General features: G+C 38.5%; 1 protein-coding gene across 2 annotated transcripts in view; it reads right to left on the bottom strand.

The window, feature by feature from the left end:
• Positions 1–12333, bottom strand: part of TEX2 (testis expressed 2) — a 116826-nt gene that overhangs the window by 50473 nt on the left and 54020 nt on the right. For both annotated transcript variants that reach the window (XR_006275510.1, XM_038371519.2), the window contains one exon: positions 7428–9079. Coding sequence is in view for 1 of the 2 variants with exons in the window: in XM_038371519.2 (XP_038227447.1) it covers positions 7428–9053 (1626 nt within the window). In the remaining variant the exon portion in view is untranslated. Of the gene's footprint in view, positions 1–7427; positions 9080–12333 lie in introns of those variants that run through there.

The following is a 12333-nucleotide window of genomic DNA, read 5'->3' as shown; positions in this document are numbered from 1 at the left end:
TGTGGCACCTTAGAGACTAACAAATTTATTAGAGCATAAGCTTTCGTGAGTGAGTGAGCGAGCTGTAGCTCACGAAAGTTTATGCTCTAATAAATTTGTTAGTCTCTAAGGTGCCACAAGTACTCCTTTTCTTATTACCACCTTTGTGTCTCCTTTCACACTTCACTCCTGTTTTTTGCCCTTCCCTCTCTAGTCTTCTCTTAAATTAAGCTGTTTGGGGCAGGGGCCACATCTATCTGTATTTGTAGAATACCTAGCACAATGAGTCCCTGATCCTTGTTATAGACTTTTGTTAATACCATAATATAAATAAAGTTGAAGTACTATGCTAGTGTAGTTTTGCTCACGTTACTCCAAGGCATGGACCCCAAACCAAACCTTTATTTGAAGTCGAGAACAGTTTTTCCAAACTAACACAAAACTTAAACATCAAGAGCAAATACACTGAAACAGACTGAGCGTTCAGCAATATTCACCACAGATACGCGATATATGAATCATGCTGACTTGGATGGGCCTGGTAAGCCTCTTGCCTATATCCCCCGTGTCATATAAATGTATTACATAAATCCAAAATGCAGGATAAGAAAGAGGTGGCATAGATACACCTCAGGATGTTTAGCATCAACTGTAATCCAACCTTCTGCTCACTAGCTCTTGCAGCTTTGAGGATGAAGTGGTCATTCAGTAACTGACAAGATAGAGTTAGTAGGATGGTAGGTCATCAAGGTGGCAAGGAGGATGGCTTCTGGTGCAAAAGGGAACAGCAAAGAGAGAAATGATACACAAGAACATAAGAATGGCCATACTGGGTCAGACCAAAGGTCCATCCAGCCAAGTATCCTGTCTGCCGACAGTGGCCAATGCCAGGTGCCCCAGAGGGAGTGAACCTAACAGGTAATGATCTAGTGATCTCGCTCCTGCCATCCATCTCCACCTATGACAAACAGAGGCTAGGGACACCATTCTTACCTATCCTGGCTAATAGCCATTAATGGATTTAACCTCCATGAATTTATCCAGTTCTCTTTTAAACCCTGTTATAGTCCTAGCCTTCACAACCTCCTCAGGCAAGGAGTTCCACAGGTTGACTGTGCACTGAGTGAAGAACTTCCTTTTATTTGTTTTAAACCTGCTACCCATTAATTTCATTTGGTGGCCCCTAGTTCTTATATTATGGGAACAAGTAAATAACTTTTCCTTATTTACTTTCTCCACACCACTCATGATTTTATATACCTCTATCATATCCCCCCTTTCCAAGCTGAAAAGTCCTAGCCTCTTTAATCTCTCCTCATATGGGACCCATTCCAAACCCCTAATCATTTTAGTTGCCCTTTTCTGAACCTTTTCTAATGCCAGTATATCTTTTTTGAGATGAAGGGACCACATCTGTACACAGTATTCAAGATGTGGGCGTACCATGGATTTATATAAGGGCAATAAGACAGAGAAGAAGATGGAGACTATCCCTTTTTTAATGATTCCTAACATCCCGTTTACTTTTTTGACTGCTGCTGCACACTGCGTGGATGTCTTCAGAGAACTATCCACGATGAATCCAAGATCTTTCTCCTGATTAGTTGTAGCTAAATTAGTCCCCCCATCATATTGTATGTATAGTTGGGGTTATTTTTTCCCATGTGCATTACTTTACATTTATCCACATTAAATTTCATTTGCCATTGTGTTGCCCAATCACTTAGTTTTGTGAGATCTTTTGGAAGTTAGCCAGATCAAATCAGAGTAGTGTACCTGTCCGCCAAAGCCCAGAGTATTCAAGATGGATCCAGCCCTGAAAAACTCATATGGAAAAAATCCTCAAATTCGTATTTCCCAATTTCACATTTGCAGTAAACTATTTAAGGTATAAGGACATTTTCCCATGTGACAAAGGGGAACCCTAATATCTCCCATCAAGTTATACAACATTTGGCCAAAGACTTTATTCTTGTTAGATTCTAAAATGATTCAAAATTCAGGACAGTTCCTCCCCGCCAAATCCGTACTCAGAATACATTGTCTGTGCTAGTTCAAATGCCTTATTGGACTGAGCCCTCATCTGCACCATGAACTTTATTCTCAGAGGTAAATAGCACACAGATACAATATACCTTTGATTTGAGAGGACCAAAGTACACCCAGTTTAATCCACCTCTAGTCCTGATCCTCTTCCCTGTCACTGCTTCATATGAGACTATTTGAACAATATGTACACAGAACTTTCTGCTTAGGAATAGCAGCAGCAGCCTAAAACTGAAACTCTATCACAAAAGCACATTGAAACTTAACAATACAGCACATTGTATGATTGCTAACAAGCTAATGCAAAGTGCCCCCTACGCACCAACAAAACCCTCTTAAAGTTAAATCATATGCAGCACTGGAAAATTATTTTTAACAGAAGTTAACTCAGTCCCTGCTAAGAACACTGCCATTTCAAAACATAGATTAAACTCATGTATTCAGTGCTTGAGAATTTCAAGACAAAATGTGTATTATCAAAATAAACTGTATATATTTAGTCTGTTCTACCACATCAAATTCAAGCTCCTTGCCTTTCACCAAGCTCTGCATAAACGTCAGCTGTGCCCACGTTTGCCCTCTCTCATTTCTTATTTTTCCTCCCAAATACTGTTACTGTGCTTATTTTCTTTTTCCACTTGATTTCGCACTTTCTTTCAAGTCCACCATTACTCTTGGAATAGCCTTCCATTTTGAGTTTGACTAGCACCTTTTCTCTCTTCTCCTTCAGATCCCCTTTAGAACTACAGATGTGCTAAATGACATCAATGAACCATCAAAAACACACCAGCAATGCTTTTATAAATTAGAGTGCATCTCGGACTATGTTTGTGAAAGTTTAACAAACATGGGTTGAAGCTATCCAGCCTTCCCACAGCCTTCCAAGCATCTGAAGACCCTCTCCCCATTATTCATATGAAGCTTTTGGATGAAGGTTAATGTTAGAAAGAGGAGTTTCTGTGAGAGGTAGTAAGAGTTCTTTTTTAGGACTGAAGTGAAAACTGGCAATTCCTGTTAATCTCACCTGTTTTAAAGACCACAGTTTAGTAGCTTCAGCAATTAATGGATTTTCAGTGTGTGACTCTTGCTTGAGCTGATCAAAACTAAAATCATTCAAATATAATCAACTACACAAGTGGATGTCATGCTGTTTTATTAGTTACTTAACCAGAAAGGTCAAGAGTTTCCATGTTAGCTTGCTAAAATTAGCATCCATTTACAATCCAATGGCAGCAAATCAGAAGTGCTACAACCATGCTAGTCACTTCCCGCATTATTTGATGCATTTAATCTGGAAAGATCAAAAATTTAGGCCACAGAATTCTACAATGTGGATTTCAGTAGCCTTCAGTTTAGGAACTCTCAGAAACTACAGGTCCCAGTATGCAATGTTCTCTCTTGAAGTAATATGCCATTTTATACGTTAGTTACTGCCAAACCCTCAGCAAGTTCTCAGTTTGGCAAAATCTGGGGCACACCCACTATAAATACAATGCCATCCAAAATATTCACTATCCTTTGATTAGAAACTACCACTGTAGAAAATTAAGATGTTGAGTGTAATATTTTTTACCACTATCGTATGGCCCTCAGGTAATCTGTTTGATATCAATCTGCCTGAATGCCAAGAATTAAATAAAAAAACCTGCAAAAGATGAAACCTACAGGAAACGAAATGATGGCAAAGAAGGTTCCTGGAGTAACCAGTGCAGGGGAGCTATCAACTGGGGAACACCCCATCTGGCTCCATCAAGACTAGAATGATTTAATCTTCCCAAGGCTAAACCAGGATCAAAGAAAATCCTAAAGCTTCCAAGATGCTTAAAAAAAAGAAAAGAAAAAGGTAATGAGGAGTGAGTAGCCAAAAGCTACCAGGGTGTGCTGGTGAAAGCTGATACTGTATGACATGCAGAGACACGGAACCAGCCCAGGAAGTTAAACAAAATATATACATAAAAATTCTTCAAAGAACTTGCATGAAATTCCAAACATCTTTCTGGGCTCATTCTAATGCAAACACATAGCATATGATTTAATGAATTTCAAAACGTAACTTTACATGGAAAATTGAATAAAAAAAAGCTTTAAGCCTCCATCCCACATCTTTGACTAAGCTAGTAATTTTTCCATTTTGCTACCTCTGCTTCAGCAGAGCTGGTTAAAAGCTGATTTTTCTTTTTAAAATTAGATCCCTGCTTTTAGCAAGGCAGTACAGTATCTTTATATATCAATTTTAAAGTGTAATTGTAATTTTAAATTTTAAATTGTAACTGTAAAGTGGTTAATGAATAAAGAGGAAAAACCTCCAATTTTTTTGACAGGCATTTTAGCATGCTATGAAAAATAAAAATCAAGATTTTTCCTTGATACTTTATCTGTGCATCCTTCTTTCATGGGAGTGAGGGAAACAGTAATACCTAGCTCACATTGCACTTTTCATTAAACAGATCTCAAACCATTTTACAAAAGAGGTCAGTATAAAATGTAAGCAGTGGGAAAGTCCATTTTCCTTAAATCATACTCTTCAGTACATCTATCCAACAGACATAATCCACAGATTACACAGAACCACAGACCATGGCAAAATTTGCTTTTCACTGTGACATTCCCCATAGCTTTGAAAAATGAAAGTGATTAAAATCAAGACTTCTTGAGAGTCCAGATTATATCTATCCTCCCACTGGCAACAGAACGAAAGACTACTTGGCTACAATGGCCAACTACAGATCTGTCTGCACTGCAAGCCTGGCCAACTTCAGGGTCCAGAACTAGGGTTGGTTGAAAACTGAAATTACTTCTTCTCGCTTCCCTTTCAAAAATTTGATTTTTTTATTTATTTGTTTATTTATTTATTTTACTAAAAAAGAATTTTTGGGGGAAAACTGCTTTCCTTGAAAATTTTCAGCTTTTCAAAAAAAAAAAAAAAAAAAAGTATTGTATTTTTGGTTGCTATAAATTTTGTAAAAAAGTCCAAATTTTCTATAGAAGCAGAATTCCCCCCCCCCCCGATAGCTTTACACAAAAAGAGAAAAATAACCAACACTTCAGATTATAAACCTTTCAGGCCTGCTGGAGCAGACAGTCCTGTTTATGGTCACCTGTTGGAGAAGAGGTAATTGTCAGTCAGTGTGCATCTTGGGATGACAAGCTAGTGACACAAACACCCATGCTGAAGAGAACAAAGAACGATTGAGAGGAAGAACCCAGACTGAGAAAACAATAAATAGAAGAGAGAGAACTAGACGGAGAACAGCAAAGAAGGAGTTGAAAGAACACAAAGTGTTTCTGGAACAGTTTTAAGGATAAAAAGAAAAGAAGTACTTGTGGCACCTTAGAGACTAACAAATTTATTTGAGCATAAGCTTTCGTGAGCTACAGCTCACTTCATCGGATGCATAAGGATGACACTCTTCACCCCCGAAGAACTTACACTATAAATTAGAGTGAGAAAATATACAAATGCACATGATAGCATGTAGGCTGAAGTTCTCAGCTTCAGAGAAAAAAATACTGGAACAGAAAAAGTAGTAAAACAAAAAAACACAGAAGAAATTCAATTACTACAAAAAAACAAGCCATTCTTCTAAAGAAAAATACAGAATGAAGAATGTTGCATAAATACTAAACAGTCCTAAGAGAACTTATAAAGATCATACCAAAAAGGAAAATTTTTTACTTGTTCTAATAAATATTCTGAAGTTAAAATTCAAGAGAATGTTTGTCATTAAAAATATTCACTATTTCAATCTGTTTTCCCCTTCCCCAAATCTCTGACTGAAGGGCTTTTAAAGCCTATGACATTACATTCCTGAATATCTGACAACTAAAAACAGAGATTAAAAGAGAGCTCCAACCAGGTTTATATTCCTTTAATAATCAGTATTTAGTTTAATCAATTATATATTAGAAGTAGACTCTTTCTGGAGAGTTTTAACTGTCATCTACCTAAAAAAAAGAATAGTCTTCAATTAGAGGAAAAAATAAGCAACTTGTCTAGGAAATCCGATTCTCCAGTGCAGCCAGACACATTGCAGCAAAGTTTTTATGTTCTCTGATGGGAATGGATTCCATTAAGAACACCAAGAGATATGCACCATTTCGCAACAGCCTATTCATTATTTTTATAACCAGTATCTTGGGTTGACTTGTTAATGGACAATTTTTTTAAAAAAAGAAAAGGAGTACTTGTGGCACCTTAGAGACTAACAAATTTATTTCAGCATAAGCTTTCGTGAGCAACAGCTACATGCTCATCAGATACAAGCAGTGGAATTTTCCACTAAAATACATTTGTTAGTCTCTAAGGTGCCACAAGTACTCCTTTTCTTTTTGCACATACAGACTAACACGGCTGCTACTCTGAAACCTGTCACTTTAAAAATAAAAACTCACATTATACTGAGATTTTAATCAGTTAAAACGATATCAAGCAAAATTCATTGTCACTGAGAAGTTTGAGGTTATGTTCTATTACAGACATAATTTCTTATCTAAAACTACCCAATTAGCCAATTGCCTATTCTTTTTCAATTTTTATTGTGGTCACCAATGTAAAAAGATGATTATGTGACTCCAAGTGAAAACATCAAAGTAATAGAAAGAGTGATCAGAAGGGTCACAGCTGGACAAAGTATGGTTGTAAATTAAACAAGGCAAGAGAGTACATGGGCTCTGAACAAGGAGAAAAAACACAGTGCTAGAACTTTTTAAATCCAGGTCTTAGATCATTTGATGGGTTGCAATTATCAAACTAAAATACATAAATTACAAGATATTTACACAGTATTCAAATAGAGACACATACCCCAACCAAGATTGTCCCCCTGGACATTTTTTCCATTTACCATTTCCTCCTTCCACCCTAATTATCTGACATTTGAGGTAAGTTTGTTTTCTCTCTATTTCTATATTGGAAATGTGGAAGCTTTCACTAAAAAAACCAAACCAAAAACAAACAGTGCTCTTGGAACTTTCTGGACTGACTACATGCGATGAATTGCAATGTGGACAGCAAATTTCCCAAGAAACAAAGCACACTGTCTGAGACGCACTGGATTTCACACACAACATGCTTAAAAAAGAAATCTTTGCCACTAACTCCATTCAGCAATTCTGCAAGACAAATTCAAAACATATCTGCCCTTTTCCTTTTGAGGTGATTATTCTATTTCTCTCTGTAGCTGGATGCAACGTTAGCTCTCTCGTCTTGCATAAGTAATTCACTGAGGCAGCTGAAGTAGAATACTCTTGACTACTAAATCATTTCTAATATTGCCAACACCACATGCTCCCAAAGGGGTACTTCAGTTGCACTCACTGATAGATATAATTCTAAGGTGCAAATGAACTAACTAAGTTAGTTTTTCTAGCCAGAGTAAGGTATGTCCAGTAAGAAACCTCACCTTCAGTATTTCCGGTTCCTTGATATCCAGCGATGCTGTATTCCACTGCTTGCTCAGATTTTTATGTAGTTTGTGATATTCACAAGCACTTGGTGTAAGAAGCCAAATCACACAGATAGCAATCATAAATCCAAGGGCAACTCCCAGGAAGAGTCCAGAGAAGTAGCTAGGGAGAGGGACTATAAGATAAGCATAGACTAACATTGTAAAGAAGTACAAAGTCTTAACGGGTATTTTAGGCTGCTGCACACACAAATCAATTTCATCTTCGCTACTGAGTGCGATACCATATTCCTCAGTTATTTCTGCCTGGAGCAAAGGTTCTGTGGATTTTTCCACTTTGCTTTCATCCTCTATTAAAAAAAAGTCTTCAGAATACAGTTCACAAAACTCTTCATCCTCTTTGCTTGCCAGTGCAGACAAAGAACATTTTTCCAGTACCAGCGAAGTCTTCGAATTTAGGTCCTTTGTGCTTAAAGACTGAGAGTTATTAGTCTCTGTGTCTTTCCCATGTTCCTCAGCAGTTTTGGACTGGTTACTTTTACTTAGCATAGAATCACTTCCGTAGTAGTCCCCTTCAGAATCACATTCTTCTTCCTTAATGCTATAGTTGTTATTGGTTTCCAAGTGGCCATTTAAATTGGAAAGATTTGAGAGTTCTGAAGCACTTGAAGATAAGGCTTTGGGCCTGTGGCTACTACTTTCGTCACCCATTATTTTGCTGAGGAGTTGAAAAGGCTCATAGATGACTTCTGAAAGGCGTCTTTTAGTGTCTTCAATTTTAGCCTCCATTTCAGGTACTTTAAAAAAGGAACGAGTATCTGAAGGAGACGTTAATGGGGAAGAGGGAGCAGTTTTGGAATCGCCACCTGTAACTCGAGGCTGAGTGAATTGTTTGAACAGGTGTAAGTTCAGTTTAGAGTCAGGTTTGTAGGATACAGCTTCAGATTCTTGTTTAGATGTGTCTGTGGACAAAGACTTCACTAAAGTTTTCATCAAGTGTCTATGTCTTGTGGGCGGGGTGGGCTCTTTTGGTTCTACATCTGTTGAAAGGGACTTAACTAAACTCATAAAAGGCTTTGAACTAGAAACAGTGGATGAAGCACTACACAAGACAGTTGGCTTGGCTGGAGAGGACAATGGGGAGAATGACAAGCTTGCTTTCTGTTCCAAAGGAGACAACACACCTGATGAGCTAGCTACATGATACGAATCAGATGAAGGCGATGGAACTAATGGCACTGCACCAAATACTTGTGATGCTGAAGAAGAATCTAATGGCTTTACAGTGTTTATGGTTGGCAAAATCACAGGTGACGAAGGTAGGAGGGATGCAGAGTCTACCGTGCTATGTGAGGTAGCTGGACCACAAAAATCATGGCCACCATGTTCAAAGCAGAGGTCTTCCTTGGCTTCAAGTGCTGTTACAATGCTGTGGTCTTCCAGTTCATCACTGGGAGACTCCTTAAACTCCTCTTCCTCCTCCTCTTCCTCCTTCCCAAATGCCGAGAAGTGAATGGTGATGACATCTCGGGAAACAGATCGCTGAACCTGCACTTTTGGGGCAGACTGCTTTGAAGACATTTCATCAGTTTTCTCTGCATGGCTACTGTTCAGACTTGTCATTGCAGGTCCCAGAGATGTGTCAGTGTCTGTGGAGAGAATATTGAACTAAATTAAAGGCAATTTCTCCTCAAATCCCACTCTTATTTCCAACTATTAAGAGAAACACAGAAAAAACTATTTACATATGGCATGTCTGCAACTTAAGAGCAGCAAATATTCATACTGGCACTTTTCATTCCCCTGGATTTAACTGCATTTTATCAAGTGAAACAAACAAACATATTCTACAGTAACTAAGAATTTATGCTCAAAAAGGTCACATATATGTTTTAGATAAAATACATACAAACTTGAAGAAAAAGTAGTTTCTCCAAGTGCACATAACAATGCTTTTAATCTCAGATGCAAAGATTAAAAGGGGGACTCAGTCACAGAGAAAATGACAGGGAGCAAAGGAGGTGGAGGAGAATGAAGGCAAAGGAGGGTGTGCATGTGGAGGAGAAACAGGGGAATGGAGAGGTTTAAAAAAAAAATCTTCTTAAGTTCCATCCCCACTGCATGCTAGGAGCTAACAAATTCTCCTTTCCACACCTCTCAACAAGAAGCAGCCCTTAGCTTATACAACGAAGATGGTGCTGCAGTATAGGCAGACCGACTCCATTCTCTGAAGCCTAAATGTGTCACTACTATGACATCTATTAGCTCAGACAAATGATCACAAATCTGTTTCAAAGATACTGATCTCCACATCTAGTTCAATGCACCAAGGTCACTTAAAAAAAATAAAGTGCCACTGAGCCAAACTTGCTAGCAACACCACTTTGTATATTAATCACGTCACATCCACTAATGACATATATATGATAATTCAGGCATCTTTCCGACCAAAAAAAAAAAGAACGGCAAAAAAAAGGGAACAAGAACACACTCACTTTTAAAAAGAAATAAATCCAAGGCACTGGTGACCACCATCCAAAATAGTCAGGCAAAATATTACCTCTGCAATTTCCCATGAGGCAGTACTTTATTTTCATTGTCCAGACAATACGTTTGTCACTTTAGTAACTAAGCTATTTTCAGGTACTGTGAACATGCTGTAATCAAACTGAGAAGTGGAATTAATCAGAAGTCTTTGCTGATGTTTAAAGTGCTGTTATACTCAGAAAGGCTATGGGAGAGGGAGCTGGATTCTGTTCTGGTTTACACATCATCCAAGTTCCAACTGCAGGGCCAAGTTTTGCCATGCGTTACAGCAGTGCAATCCTACTGCCAACAAGGAGCTAAATTTGCCCTGAAGAAGCAATTACAAGTGATAATGTAAAAGAATGGAAAAACCCAGTTGAGGTTTTAGATACCAGGGTGAATTTGCAGTTGGGAGGGGAAAAAAAAAAAAAAAAAAAAAAGATATAAAAATGTGTTGTGTTATTTATCTATTTCTTTCACTTGTAACATGAGCAATTTGCTCTGGAAATTAAGGGCATGTCTTCACTACCAATGTTACAGCGCTGCCGCAGCAACACTTTAACATGGCTGTGTAGTCACGGCACCAGTGCTAGGAGAGAGCTCTCCCAGCGCTGTGAAAAACCCACCCGCACGAAGGGAGTAGTTACCAGTGCTGGGAGCACAGCTCCCAGGGTTGGTGCACTGGCTGCACTGCCACTTTACAGCACTGAAACTTGCATCGCAAAGGGGGGGGTGTTTTTTCACACTCCTGAGCAAGAAAGTTTCAGCGCTGCACAGTGGCAGTGTAGACAAGGCCTCAGATACAAACATGAAACCCTATATTGTCTGTTTTACAGATTCACTTTTCATAACAGAATAGCATTTTACTGATAATTATGCAGACCAGTATCTTTATACCGGACACAGAAGCAGTCACATATACCAAGCTTCTTAAACTAAATTAATAGCAAGAAAATTATGAATATTTTAAGGTACCTTAATATTCACCCCAGAAACAGTAGAATGCAGGTTAGGAGAGAAGTGGGTGTGGAGTGCTATTCCCAGTATTTTGGGAATTTTTTCTGTTCTCCACCAAAACGGATCAAACCCATTTCTTGCGTCCCATGATTTACCTCCCACTTTTTTTTTTTTTTGCTTTGTTACACAGCTAAGTTAACAGTTCTTTTCTGAGAAACTCTGTATATTGCTTTCAGAATGCAAGACCAGAGTCAAATAGGATTTTGACTTGATGCCCATTGTTAGAACACTAACAAAGAATGTACTCTTGTAATAAAACATGCATTACTACATCATATTTTACTGTTTACATCAGTGGTTCCCAAACTAGGGGCACCGCTTGTGCGGGGAAAGCCCCTGGAGGGGTGGGCCGGTTTGTTTACCTGCCACTTCTGCAGGTTCGGCTGATTGCAGTTCCCCATTCTCAGCCAATGGGAGCTGCAGGAAGCAGTGTGGGCCGAGGGCCAGAAAACTTGTTTTCCCCAGCCAATAGCCTACTTCTTCACTGGAGCTAGAGAACGTTTATTGTTGAACATTGTCCCAAGTGGCTTATTTTGCTGGTCTGTTCTTAACCAAGGCTTTTAGAAATCACACTATCACCACATCACTGCTGCTCCTCCATCCAGAAGAACTCAGGATGGAATTAAGTCCATTTTAACCTCATCAGGAGGTGGTCGTCATTCTTGACAATGTACTTATCTCCTGGATATATGCACAAGAAGTCTTTAAAAAAACCAGTGGGGTGTGTGTGTGTGGAATATTTAAGACCGTGGCAAATGTTTTGTTCTTACAAAAAATCCAAATCAACTTCACTGGAATAACAACTTTTCCAGTGTCCTTAGTAAGTTACTGGTATATATTGCCTAACTTGCATATTTTTACTTATGTGTAAAGAACCTTACAATATTTCAGTTTGAAAAATAGAATTAATTCACACTGTCAAAACACCTCACAGTGATTAGTTGGTGTACAAAAAACACAGGTCTTGGTTTCATCGTATTTGCAATTAAAATACAGAGATCTACCACCGCTTGCAAACCTGCTCATAATTTGATTGTTACTAAGGCTCTAAAGGGGCTGGAGAAATCAATACTTCAAAGCACAAATGTCAAACTCTCAAGTACAGATTTATTGTTTTTGAGACGATTCATACAAGAAACCCAAACAATGTAAAATTGACTAACCAATCTTTAGTTTGCTCTGCTTTCTAACCTAACAGTGAAGTTAGTGCTATTAATCTTTCACTTTACTTGAGCCAAGCTTAGTGCAGGTAAGAACTAGAGCAGGTTTTCTTACCTAGCTCCACCATCACACTGCAATCCTGACCTACAACACTCCCACATCTCTGTCAATGCATTTCAGTCATGACCTATAGCATCCC

The sequence above is a fragment of the Dermochelys coriacea genome, chromosome 14, assembly GCF_009764565.3.
Source record: "Dermochelys coriacea isolate rDerCor1 chromosome 14, rDerCor1.pri.v4, whole genome shotgun sequence".
Taxonomy (NCBI): Eukaryota; Metazoa; Chordata; order Testudines; family Dermochelyidae; genus Dermochelys; species Dermochelys coriacea.
The sequence above is the reverse complement of the archived record's forward strand: the minus strand, read 5'-3'. Positions and strand labels throughout refer to the sequence as shown.